The sequence below is a fragment of the Colias croceus genome, chromosome 23 (assembly GCF_905220415.1).
Source record: "Colias croceus chromosome 23, ilColCroc2.1".
Lineage (NCBI taxonomy): Eukaryota > Metazoa > Arthropoda > Insecta > Lepidoptera > Pieridae > Colias > Colias croceus.
The window spans coordinates 3,293,759-3,307,998 of NC_059559.1; the positions used below are offsets into that span (position 1 = coordinate 3,293,759).

At 35.4% G+C, this 14,240-nt stretch overlaps 1 protein-coding gene across 1 annotated transcript; it reads left to right on the top strand.

Annotated features, from left to right (window-relative positions):
- LOC123702145 (phenoloxidase-activating factor 2-like) lies at positions 1 to 13,724 on the top strand. The gene is made up of 9 exons (XM_045649807.1): positions 1 to 186; positions 3,610 to 3,700; positions 4,646 to 4,763; positions 6,064 to 6,160; positions 8,854 to 8,966; positions 9,426 to 9,655; positions 11,338 to 11,522; positions 11,895 to 12,059; positions 13,543 to 13,724. The coding sequence occupies exons 1-9, from the start codon at positions 184 to 186 to the stop codon at positions 13,711 to 13,713; spliced, it is 1,173 nt and encodes a 390-aa protein (XP_045505763.1). The 5' UTR covers positions 1 to 183; the 3' UTR covers positions 13,714 to 13,724.
- The last annotated feature ends 516 nt before the right edge of the window (positions 13,725 to 14,240 follow it).

Here is a 14,240-nt window from a genome sequence, read left to right on the forward strand (position 1 = left end):
CTTTTTTTCATTGTCTACTTTTTAGTCTGTGTTCAACCTTCTAACGAGGGGCAGTGTCGTTATTCTAAAAAAAAGTACCTCCAATGTCAAACAAATAAATTGCGTAGTGTTGTATTAGTTTAAAAAGTTTTGTGTTATTAAAATATTAGTTTAGTTATGTAATATTAAATAAACAAGGCGTTCATGGTAAGCAACTCTGTGACCTTAAGCTTAATGCTTTTAAAGTTCAATTTCCTGCAAAACTTTTGCAAAGTTTTAATTTTACAAATTATTACCTATGCATAGAATAGAATATAAATAATACGTAAGTACAGCTTTATAACTAATGCATATTCTTAAAATCTTTAATTAGTGAACCTCTTAACAAATTTTATTTTTGTGTGTGTTTCTGTGTACTTTCGAGTATGATGGATCAAAGACCAAGGAGTGCATTCGTAAAAAATTCGAGGGTAGACTGACTTTATTATGAGTAGTTATTTTTTATTAAATTACCAAAGAATCGCAATTTTTAAATAATAAAATTGTCAAGAACTTATTAGGTGTTACCCAAGAGCGGATCCAGCTCTAGCCGCGCAATAAATAGCGGAAATTATCGATCTAGCCTCAGCTCCGCGCCGGTGCGAGAGAAAAAAAAAACAGAAACATAATTTAATATAAGGATATCGTTATAATCAAAGTTGTACTTAATTTAATTACGATAAACTTTAAAAGCGTTTTTTAACCGACTTCAAAAAAAGGAGGAGTTTTTTTTTATGTATGTACACCGATTACTCCGAGGTTTCTGAACCGATTTACGTGATTCTTTTTTTGTTCTATGCGGGATGGTGTCGAATTGGTCCCATAAAAATTTTATTCGGATAGGCCCAGTAGTTTTTATTTTCTGGGCATTTTTGCAAGTGCAAGTTTGAAGTCGGTTGTTTTTAACGCAGTTATCACTTGTTTAACAATATTATTCATATTTAATTACTACTAGCTGTGCCCTGCAGCTTCACCCACGTTGCTCCGCTCCTGTTGGTCTTAGCGTGATGATATATAGCCTATAGCCTTCCTCGATAAATGGGCTATCCAACACCGAAAAATTTTTCAAATCGGACCAGTAGTTCTTGAGATAAGCGCGTTCAAACAAACAAACTCTTCAGCTTTATTATACATATTAGAAGGTATAGATTTACCTAAATGGGTCAATGATGTGTTGATAACTAAGATAACTTGATACTCTTGTAGATGCTTTTAGAAGCTTGTAGAAGCTTTCCGCCCGCGGCTCTAACCTATCCTATGTGTTAATCCAACTTACCCTCTATATGTGTGCTAAATTTCATTGTAATCGGTTCAGTAGTTTATGCGTGTAAACCATACATACATACATACATACAAACCTTTCCTCTTTATAATATTAGTATAGATATTTGTATTAGATAACTTGGCAATAGCTGAATATAATCGAGAAAGAAGTAAAGAAGAGTTTGTTTGATAGTAAACCAATAGGAACGGAAAAATGTGGGTAAAACAGTCACGTCACCAATATCAAATGGTCAGTCAAAATGTAACTTGAGTATGAAAAACCCATACTTATTTTAAAACTAGATTTCCGCCCGCGGCTTTGCTCGCGTTTGCAAAGGAAAACCCCCATAGTTCCCGTTCCCGTGGGATTTCCGGGATAAAAACTATCCTATGTGTTAATCCAAGTTACCCTCTATATGTGTGCTAAATTTCATTGTAATCGGTTCAATAGTTTTTACGTGAAAGAGTAACAAACATCCATACATCCATACAAACTTTCGCCTTTATAATATACTAGTGGTCCGCCCCGGCTTCGCCCGTGGTACATATTTTGCAATAAAAGGTAGCCTATGTCCTTTCTCGGGTATCAAAATATCTCCATACCAAATTTCTAAAAATTGGTTCAGTAGTTTAGGCGTGATTGAGTAACAGACAGACAGACAGACAGAGTTACTTTCGCATTTATAATATTAGTTGTATACGTAGTATATTATTATTAGTCTGTGATATTAGTATGGATTATTATTATATTATTATATTATTAGATGATTCGTAATCACATTGTAGTAAGTCATAAAACTATATATTCCTTATATTATTGATATTACCTGCACTAACAGCACATTTATATCTCAACAAGGAAAACCGCGGTCTTTACGCAATATGATTCATACTGTCTGCTTAATATATTCGTTATTATTTATAACCAGCTGACCTAGCGATCTGTGTTTTGCCTTACATTACTAGTTCTGCCGCGCGGTTTTACCCCTATTAATCTATGGGATAGCTAGAATTAAGCGGCTTCGCCCGCGTTTTCAAAGAAAAACCCACATACCTAGTTCCCGTTCCCGTGTGATTTCCGTAATATCTTATATGTTAATCCAAGTTACCCACTATATTATGTGTGCTAAACATTGTAATCGGTTCAGTAGTCTTTGCGTGGAAGAGTAACAAACACACACACACACACACACACATCCTCACAAACTTTCGCATTTTTAATATTAGTAGGATAGTGGGATAGTAGGAAGTAGGATAAAAGGAAGAAAAACTACTGGCAACTACATTAATTTTCCGCCCGCGCAGTAATAGGAAATTCCCGTGGGCATAAAATGTTTCGCCGCGGTAATAAGTAGCCTTTAGACGTAGCCTATGTCACTCTCTAGCCTCCTAATTATGCCCAGACACAAAAATCATCAAGAAATCGCTCCGTTGCGACGTGAAACAAATACTTTCGCATTTATAATATTAGTAGGGTTAGCTACTATTAAGTATACTAGCTTAACGCCCGCGGCTTCGCCCGCTTTGTCTGAAACCTAATAAATTATATACTAAAACCTTCCTCTTGAATCACTCTATCTATTAAAAAAACCGCATTAAAAATCCGTTGCCTAGTTTTAAAGATTTAAGCATACAGGTCATAAGTCATAACCGTTTATGCAGTGCATTCAACAGAAGCTCATAAAAATGAATAAGTATTTTTAGACTTTAGTAGTTCTTTCTTTTCATTGCTGCTCCCTTCCTATTGGTCGTTGCTTTATGTTAGGAAGCCTATAATGGTCTATAAGACTTCCTTCCTCAATAAATGGACTATTTAACACAAAAATAATATCAATTAGAACCAGTAGCGCCTTTCTCCGACTTAAGTCTTAACCAAAATAAGTACTCCAAATGAGTATTACCTACCTACTCAAGCAATTTAAAAAATAATAATTATCGTCTCTAAAAAAGGTCTGTTTAAACTTTAACTCGGTCGACGTTCTCGAGGAAGGAAGTACGACTATTCTAAAATGGGACCAATGAAACACAAAAACAGAGTTCAGTACATCTATACATAATATAAAAATGACACCAGTTTCGCGTTGTCACGGCATCACGTGTGAACGGGTGGACCGATTTCGATAATTCTTTTTTTATTATATTCCTTGAAGTACGAGGATGGTTCTTATGTAAAAAACATAATTATGTACCACGGGCAAAGCTGGGGCGGACCGCTAGTATTAAAAAAAAACAGTCGAATCGAGAACCTCCCACGTTTTTTCCAACGTAGCAAGAATTTGAAATTTAAAAAGCATTAAAGTGACTTACACAATTTACATTTCATTTCAGATGTGGAGATACCAAGCTACTTTTGCGACTCTCCTTTTGGTGGTATCAGGTTTAAACCTAGACCCAGCGCAGCCCAAAGATGACAATGAGGGTAAGATATTTACCACTAGCCGTTTGTCCCGGCTTCAACCACGTTTTAAATAGGCTATATCACTCCCTAATAGCTTCATATCAGTGCATTCACGTAAATAGACAACTAGACACACAATCACGCTGAAAATTTGTCCTAAGCAAAACTCTGCCTATACGTGTATTAAGCAGAGTTTTCTTATGAGCGATACAATAAACTTTGAACATTACTGCGACGAATTAAGGAGCTAGTTTGAATGAATAGTTTTAAGAACGCGGGTCGGACATTTTTTATGACATTTATAGGCGATTGTGGACATAGATATTATAGTAGGTACATACTTACTGACCAGTTGGCTTGGTTGGTAGTGACCACAGATCACAGAAACTAAAGGTAGTGACTCTGCCTTCCAAGACAGAGGTCGTGAGTTCGATTTCCAGCCAGGGCAAATATTTGTGTGATGAACATAGATGTTTGCACTGTGTCTGTGTGTTAATTATCTATAAAAGTATTTATTTAAAATTATATATATACGTATGTTTATCGGCCATCTGGTTTCCATAACACAAGCTTATTAGTTATTATGGGAAAAGATCGTGCCGTGTGTGAAAATTGTCCTGAAATATTTATTTATATTTCCGAGGATTAACCCCTATATAAAACATGTAAACCTTTTTATAATATTACTAGCTTTCCACCCGCGGCATCGCCCGCGCAGTCAAAGAAAAACCCGCATAGTTGCCGTTCCTGTGGGATTTCCGGGATAAAACCTATCCTATGTCCTTTCTCTGGTATCAAAATATCTCTATACAAAATTTCATTCAAATTGGTTCAGTAGTTAAGGCGTGATTGAGTAACAGACAGACAGACAGAGTTACTTTCGCATTTATAATAATAAGTATGGATATAAACCTTTTTATAGTATTATTATTTATTACTCTATAATTATCGTACTATCTCTTCCAGTGACGCCGGACACAAAATGTATGACAAAGGACAACGAGCCAGGCGTGTGCGTGGTTTACTATTTGTGTAATGAAAACGGCACGTTGAATACAGATGGTGCTGGTATTATAGATATACGGTAAGAGTATCACTACATAGTATAAAACAAAGTCGCTTTTTCTGACCCTATGTCCCTTTGTATGGTTAAATCTTTAAAACTATGCAATGGATTTTGATAGATAGACTGATTCAAGAGGAAGGTTTTATACAAAGCGGGCGAAGCCGCGGGCGGTAAGCTAGTTTCCAAATAAACTCAGGTTTTAAACTACACTTAAACTCAAATATGACACTCGACGAACCCAAAAAGCTAATTTCACTTTTATAATCTAAAACTTTTCTCAATTATTGACGTGACAACGTCTTATAATTCGATAGAGCCGGCTGCACGCCCGAAAAAACATGACTCATGCGGCGTTACCTCGCTCTGAGGCGTTCCAGTGCAAGTGAGAGCGCGGAACAAGCGACAAAGAAGCATACAATCGTTGTCACGTTCAACTATGATCGTCAGTAAACCGACTTTACAGACAACCAATTTTTTTTTTATCTCAAGTATTTATGAAAAATAAAGAACTAGACACACGATCATGTACAAAATTGTCCAAAGTAAAACTCTACCTACATGTGTATTAAGGCAGAGTCTTCTGATGTACGTATACAATATTACATGTTGTTTAATTATTACCTTGTGACAGTTACATTCACTAAAACTATATCGCTCATTAGAAAACTATCTTCTATACATATTATAATAAATCTGTAGAAGGGTCAATTCTGTACATTGACAATATTGAAAAAATAAATAGCAGGGGGTGTTACTGGATCGATACCAAACCCAAATATGTGATTAAAAAAATTTTTGTCTGTCTGTCTGTCTGTATGTTCAGGCATCACGTGAAAACTAACTGTTCGATTTCGATGAAACTTGGTAAAATTATACCTTATTATCCTGGGCATAAAATAGGATACTTTTTATCCTGGAAAAATACGTAGAAAAAAATAAATCTTAATTTTTCAGTTTTATCCATAGACGTTGTTCTGTAGAACCGCGAACACACGTTGCGTTAATTATTATAGGTATTTGGGTCCAATCGATATTTATAAGATGTCATTGTCAGAGTTACTCAAAATGGAGAAATAAACCAACCACGCGAAGATCGACATCCGCGCGGACGGAGTCGCGGGCGGAAGCTAGTGCCTAGGCAGAGTTTTGAGTTGTTCTTTTTAGACAAATTACGAGCGTGCTTAGATTACATCTTTTATTTTGTAATCTAAGCGAGCGTGATTGTGAGTCTAGTTGTTTTTTATACGTAAATAGCTGATAATAATGATTTTAGATAAATTTTAAAGCATTGAATGCTATAATATCTTAAATTTTTCAGAATCGGAGAAAGCGCGTGTCCATCATATTTGGACGTGTGCTGTCGTTCTTCTAATATCAGAGATAGTGACGATCCAATCACTCCGAAACCGGAAAATGTAAGCAAAATAAGTTTTAGTTAAAGTATATAACAATATCACTACATAGTATAAAACAAAGTCGCTTTCTCTGTCCCTATGTCCCTTTGTATGCTTAAATCTTTAACCCTTAATTTGGTATAGTCCGGTGTGACGGACACTTACTTAAAATAAATCCTGTCAAGTTTTTATTTCATGTTCATCGATTTTTAATCGATTAAATGTTTATTTATACCATAAACAAATAGTAAAAAATTAAGCAATGATTGTGACAACATTGCATATGTCAGTTGGGACGCAAAATGTCTGCGAAAAGGCGGCCACCTGTTTTGCTCAAAGTATTTATAATTATTTTTCTTATTTTTTGTCGAAAAACGAATTGAATTTTATATTTATTTATTAGATCATAAACATTTCAATCATTATTTACAAAAACATACACACTTTATTACATTTTTATGGTGTTTATTTGTAACCGAAATGTTTTGTCCGTCACAGCGGACATTGCTAATTGTATAGAAAAGTACCACTTTATTAATATGTCCGCTGCGGCGGACACCGTCAAAATGTGTGTGTGTGAGTTTGGATTTTTTTTCATTGCCAACAGCCTAATCGCGCAAGTATAATTATTGCTTTAGTGCCGAATGAACATACACCTTCCCATGCTAGCGAAATATCAGATTCGGAAACTCAATTGCATGAAGCACGTACAAATTCATCCACCCCCCTGTTTTCTCCTGCACCATCTGCACCATCTTTCCTTGCTAACGTAACAATAGATACATCCGTCGATGAAGAATTACACTCCGAAGATTCTGATAGACCTGCTGATGACCAGATTCTTTCGCGTGAAATTGGCGAGTCCATTTTTGAAAATGTTCAGTCCCTATCTGCTATTCCTTGATTGCCTGCAACGCCTATAACACCAATAGCTTCTTGATTAGCACCCCGAAAAATAAGATCTAGGAAACCACCTACACTCAAAGCCAAAAGACCAAAAAAAACAAAAAAATTCAGCTGACTTACAATTATTGGAGAGTAACTCAATTCCGTCACCAAGCGACAATAGAAGAAGGTGAGGAGGATGATTACATAGACATGCCAGAAGATGATTCACCTTTGAGTTTCCTTCACCTTTTTTTCTCTAGATATTTTACTAGTATCGTAGAGCAGACAAACCCATATTCAGTTAAAAAAACCGGCAATTCAATTCAACTAACAGAAGTAGAATTTAGAGACTTTTTTTTTAATTTTCATACAAAATAAACTTGAATTGGTTTTTTTTTTTAATTTCATACAAAATAAACTGTACTTCGGTATCAAATAGTTCTAAAATTTTCATTTCTGTATTTTTCTTTAGTAAAAAAACATAAAAATAGCTGTGGTTTTTATTTTCCGTAATTTGGCAGTGTCCGCTGTGACGGACACAGGTTTTCCCAGCAGTGGGCTATGGTAGATTTTTTTTTTCATTTTTCGAGAACTTTATGACATACTCCTAAAACCACAAAATTGTCAAATTCATATATTTTGAATATTTTTATCAGTGCCAAATTAAGGGTTAAAACTACGCAACGGATTTTGATGCGTTTTTTTTAATAGATAGAGTGATTCAAGAGGAAGGTTTTAGTATATAATTTGTTAGGTTTTAGACAAAGCGGACGAAGCCGCGGACGGTAAGCTAGTATATTAATAAAACTTTAATAGAATACCACGAATTTTCTTTCTAATCTTATACGAATAATAATTTATTTTCAACATATACTTTTTAGTTTTAAGGATTTATTTGTATGCTAGCACAATTAAGTGTAAATAATAGCTGACCTGCAAAGGTTGTTATACATTAGAGTTCCGCCCGCGGCTTCGCCCGCGTTTTAAAAGAAAAACTCGCATAGTTCCCGTTCCCGTGGGATTTCCGTTTCTACCCTTAGTGTAAATCCAAGTTACGCTCTATATGTGTGCTAAATTTCATTGTAATCGGTTCAGTAGTATATTCGTGAAAGAGTAACAAACACACACACACACACACGCACACATCCTCACTTCGCATTTATTTAAATATCAATATTATAGTAACTAGGATGTAATTTTGTGACGAGGATGATATAATTTACTAGTCCGTGTCAGCCTATTAAGGCTGGTTGCAGAGCTTGACCGACCGTCAGTGCGTACCGTCGGTCCTGACGATACGCATCAACAATTGTATGACTATGACACTAACGCGCATGACAATACGCGTGCGTATGGTCGGTCTAGCTATGAACGGTTTTATGAATTTCCATACATAGGACAAGCGCGACTGACGTACGCACTGATGGTCGGTCAAGCTCCGCAACCAGCCTAACACATACATAATATGTATATTTTTCCTATTACAACTTAGGTCGTTTCTAATCTATACTAATATTATAAAGCTGAAGAGTTTGTTTGTTTGAACGCGCTAATCTCGGGAACTACTGGTCCGATTTGAAAAATTCTTTCAGTGTTAGATAGCCTATTTATCGAGGAAGGCTATATTTTATCATCACGCTAAGACCAACTGCTGAGCATTGCGGGTGAAACCGCGGGGAACAGTTAATGATAAAAAGAGCGTGTGTGCCTTCAGAAGTGAAACTTCTTCAGCTAGGTTCAAAGATACCACGTCGTGACCTTGAAAATTTACTCTCAACGCGCCTAATGAAGTTTCACTTCAATAAGTTTTATAATAATTATTACAGCATGACGGTTGTGGTTGGCGGAACCCGAATGGGGTCGGTTTCGTATCGACCGGTGACCCGAGCGGGGATTTCGCGAAATTCGGGGAATTCCCCTGGATGGTGGCTGTTTTAAGGTAATATAATATGTTTATTTTTAATTAAAAATTATATCTTAAGTTCGAATATGAAATCTTCTTCTTCTTCACAAACATAAATATTATTAAGGAAAATAAGTTCCACTAAACGACAAACTTTGTTTCTGTAATGATTTCGACCTCAGTAAAACCATTTCCTACATTTCTTCTTTACCTTACTGATTGAATTATTTTTCATTTATAACACATCAGAATATCTCCATTCTATAAATTACATACTAGCTGTTCGCCCCGGCTCTGTCCGAATTATTTTCTTTTTGTTTTTGAAAATCCATACCCTAGCAAAAAGAGAAATGCCAGCGATAATAACACGCGCATTCGAATCCCGCCTCGCGTCGTGATAAAAATTTTTCTATGTATTTAGAAATTTCGTATTTAAAAAATAATAAACTAAGTACATAGTTAGTTAAATATTTACTTAAAATAAACTTTTTTCAGACAAGAACCAGTAAACGAGAACGACGCAAACTCCCAACTTTTCGACCTATACATAGGTGGAGGTTCCCTAATCCACCCTAGTGTTGTGCTCACAGCGGCTCATATTGTCGATGAAGAACATCACTATAGAGCTAGAGCGGGAGAATGGGATACACAGACGACGAAAGAGATATATCCCAATCAAGAGAAGAGAGTAGATAAGGTGGTAGTGCATGAGGAGTTTAATAAGCGTGAGTATTTCAGGGTATTCTAGGTGTTCTAGGTCTAGTATCTTAGGATATTTAGACTTCTAGGTGAGAACTAGATTAGTCAAAGGACAATTTGAAAATTATTTTAGGTTGAACTTGGCTTTTAGGCTATCTCTCTCCGCACCATAATGTCTTAAAGCAGTATTATTTCTTGTGTGCAAAAATGAAAGCGCTATATATACCTACGACATCTATCGCCATAACTTTCCCGTTCTGGATATAATACTGCAATAAAACATTCTGGATATGGTGTAAATTAGATTTTATAAATGAGGAAATAGTTGAATAGGGTTGTAGTGCATGAGGAGTTTAATAAAAGGTGAATTTTCTAAGGATTATTCGTGTTTTAAATCTAGTTACTTAATACTTCTAGAACATAGGCTATTTAGACATCTATATTAGGTCTATCCTAGATTTCGCTATATAAAAATGGCCTATATCACTCTTTAGCCTCTTACATATCTAGAATCTAGATATCCAGAATCAAACCATAAAATCGCTTCGTTGCAACTTGACAGACAAACAAACATACACACTGTTTAATTTAATACCAGTAACTTTTATTTAAGAGTAAATTATAGCTACGCGCTACTCACCAGCCTTATAAGGGTCTCAGCACACATATGGGATCGGAAAGGGATCGTAACCGTATCGCCTCGAGCCGTTCAGAATGGTTTGTATTAAACTCCCTACTGCAACGCACACTTATCGGAATAGTAACGTAATCGCCTCCCCTCGGAACAGGCTCCGAACTTGCAACGGCTCATCGTCCCCGCGCTTACGTCTCTCCGTCCCCGCGCTTACGTCTCTGCCCGCTACGACTTGCCGTAGTTACCGTTTTTAGGCGTAACGCCGGTGTCGCCTAGCCGTAGCCGAGTTGACGTACAGGCGCTGCTGATACGCTTTCGTCACGTGCATACGGTAGGTTGACGCCTGGTTGACAGCGAGGCGAAAGGCGTTACGGTTACGATCCCTTTCCGATCCCATATGTGTGCTGAGACCTTAAGGCTTAACCTTATAAGGCTGGTGAGTAGCGCGTAGTTCATAAGTAGTTTGATATGCGTGTGTATTTTTAGGTCATTTACGTTTTTAGGTTATCTAGAATTGAGTAATATTAACTTCCTTTCATTGGTAATGTGGACTTGTATCAATACGGTACTCATGGGGTGGTTAAGATTGCATGAATGGTGTTATAAAGTTCTTATCGTTCTATTATATTCTTGCTTTTACTTACTAATATATTTTATTTTACAATTGTGTCCTAAATCCTACATGATTAGTTATCTGCCTCTATACCATGACGTATAAGATCCGTAATATTTCTATGGTGGTAAAACGACAGCGCTTCATCGCAACCTTTTGTAACGAGCCACAGGACAGTTCTTTGGCATCATTATTATGATATAATGATATATTATGATATAATATAGTTACACATATTTTTATAAAATTTAAAGTTACTATTGACATGATTTTAAACTAAGATTTTAAAAGAGCAATTATGGAGTTTTTTGCCGGTTCTTCTCCATAGATACCTACTGCTTTCCGTATCGATGATAAAGTTAATAATATGATAATGATGATTCAAAAGTGCTTCTAGAAGAAGTCTAATTAAATAAATAAATGTATGAGTTTGAATTAAAATTAATGTTGTCCTCATACAGGTAACCTTCACAACGACATAGCACTCCTATTCCTAGCGTCCCCAATGCAACGTGCCCCTAACGTGGGTTTCGCCTGTTTGCCCCCACTTGGCTATGTCCCCACTACGGGGGCACCTTGCTTTGCCTCCGGGTGGGGCAAAAATGAATTCGGGGAGAAGGGACGGTACCAGGTTATATTGAAAAAGGTATGTAAGTAATAAGAATAAGGTATTTTTAATATTTAGACTCACAATCGTATATTAAAAGGTCGTAAGTAAAAAATGTTTTTTAGTATTATGATTTTTATATATAAGATATCAAGTCGTTTCAATTAACCTAAAAATCTATTCTTCGGGTGTTTTTTTTCTATTAATAATACCAAATAATCATATTTTCCGTTCTTTTCAGTTATTTTTATTTGTTTAACACTTCAAAATAGTTGTATACTGAAAACCTTACAATTTATTACAGAAATAAAAATTGCCTTATTGAACTGCCTTCTCACTTATTAGCTATCTCTTCCAGGCAACCAGGGCAAACTGTTTCAAGCAATTAAATTATTAATGTATTTATTACAGGTAGAAATCTCAGTAGTAGAACGGGACGATTGCCAGGAACGACTGCGACGTACAAGATTGGGGAAATTCTTCAAATTGAGCAAGAGTTTCATGTGTGCGGGGGGAGTGGAGGGGAAGGATACGTGCAAGGGGGATGGGGGGTCGCCCCTCGTGTGTCCTGTACGGGTAAGTGGGGGGAGGGGGGGAATTACACTTATGGGTTGATGTACTACTACAATGTACTATGACTGAGACCCGTATTAATAAATCTATCTCAGAATTGAGAAGGCTCTTACGTAAAAAATTGATTTGCTACGCTATACCATATACATAAATTGAGTTGTCACTTGGGGTTTACGTTATCAGCTGATATTTAGAGTTGATTATTATAGTCGAGCCAATTTAATAGGCAACATTTGACGTCTATCAATTTTATCTTCGAAGAGAGGTAACCTGCTTAAAAACATCGATTAAAGTGAATTAATCGATACGGATTTGAAACATTTGTCAATCGAATTTATTAATTTATGATGATTTTTATTCACAAGTAATCAATGCATTCGATTCTAGATGTCAGATTTCGATTTTTAGAGTAACGTCTCTAGTATTTAAAAAGAAAAAAGGTTTATTGACACAAAATTGTAGCGACGTCAGTTCTTCAATTCAGAAATTGTTTATTATGTTTAGTATGGTTTATCAGTAAAATTAAATCTTAAAATTACTTGTATCGGTCATTATTATTATAAATATGTAATCATAATTGAAAAAAGTTAAGCAAATGTGCAGTTCTAACAAAACGAAATATCATGTTATTCTATGTCGTCGTTACTAGGTTACGTTGTTGAATTTTGTTGAACTGTCAAATGTTGCCTATTAAAATGGCTCTACTATAAACATCAATATAATTTTTTATCACTTTTTACTTTGATTTAAAATTACCCACAACTGTTCATGATAACCGGTAAAAACCGGTATTTTTCATGCTCTTTTTTGTGAAAACATGAGAAGATGTATCTAAAAAATGGATCGCCAAATGTGTTACTATAGTAGAGCCATTTTAATAGGCAACATTTGACAGTTCAACAAAATTCAACAACGTAACCTAGTAACGACGACATAGAATAACATGATATTTCGTTTTGTTAGAACTGCACATTTGCTTAACTTTTTTCAATTATGATTACATATTTATAATAATAATGACCGATACAAGTAATTTTAAGATTTAATTTTACTGATAAACCATACTAAACATAATAAACAATTTCTGAATTGAAGAACTGACGTCGCTACAATTTTGTGTCAATAAACCTTTTTTCTTTTTAAATACTAGAGACGTTACTCTAAAAATCGAAATCTGACATCTAGAATCGAATGCATTGATTACTTGTGAATAAAAATCATCATAAATTAATAAATTCGATTGACAAATGTTTCAAATCCGTATCGATTAATTCACTTTAATCGATGTTTTTAAGCAGGTTACCTCTCTTCGAAGATAAAATTGATAGACGTCAAATGTTGCCTATTAAATTGGCTCGACTATAAGCGAACAGATCTCGAGAACAGCTGAACCGATTTTGTTAATTGTATTTTTTTAATATTACTTGGTAATGGTTCATATGGAGAGAAAACTTAACATGTATATTAAAAATGTCATTTATTCCAGAATCAAGAAAACCGGTATTATGAAACCGGTATTGTCTCATGGGGTATCGGTTGCGGCCAAGATAGCACTCCCGGTGTTTATGTAAATGTTGCCGTATTTAGAGATTGGATCGATCGAACGATGATACTCAACGGATATGACACTGCGACGTATTCTTTAGTTAATAAATGATTTTAATAAAATATTGTTGTTTTATTTGTGATTAACCGTGTAGTAACTTTTAATTTATACAAGGCAACATACTCCATAAATTAAGTTTTTTAAACGACTGCCTGAATTCCCTGCGGTTTACCCGCATTACTCCGCTCCAATGGGTCTTAGCGTGATGATATTATATAGAAATCCTACCAGTAGTTCCTGAGATTAGCGCGTTCAAACAAACAAACTCTTCAGGTTTATAATATTAGTATAGATATAGTGTAGATTTTGATAAGCGGTTGTTTTATTTGTTGTGTCAGGCATAAAACCACAGGCAAAAACATTGTTTATTTCAACACTCTTTAGGCTGTTTTTTAAAAAGTATATTTGATTCAATTTACCTACTATTCAAAATTTAAATCAAATCAATGGTGTGTATTAGGCGTGAAATTAACATAACAGATAGACAGACTTACTATAATTGTGGACTGTGGTAGCGTTCCTTCCGCGCAGTCTAGAGAAATTCCCATTTTCCCATCCAATAAATACGGTGCTGAAAG

Coding starts and splice junctions, on each gene's coding strand:
- LOC123702145 (XM_045649807.1), top strand. Junction 4,764..6,063: donor GCTGGTATTATAGATATACG/GTAAGAGTATCA, acceptor TAAATTTTTCAG/AATCGGAGAAAGCGCGTGTC. Junction 6,161..8,853: donor TCACTCCGAAACCGGAAAAT/GTAAGCAAAATA, acceptor TAATTATTACAG/CATGACGGTTGTGGTTGGCG.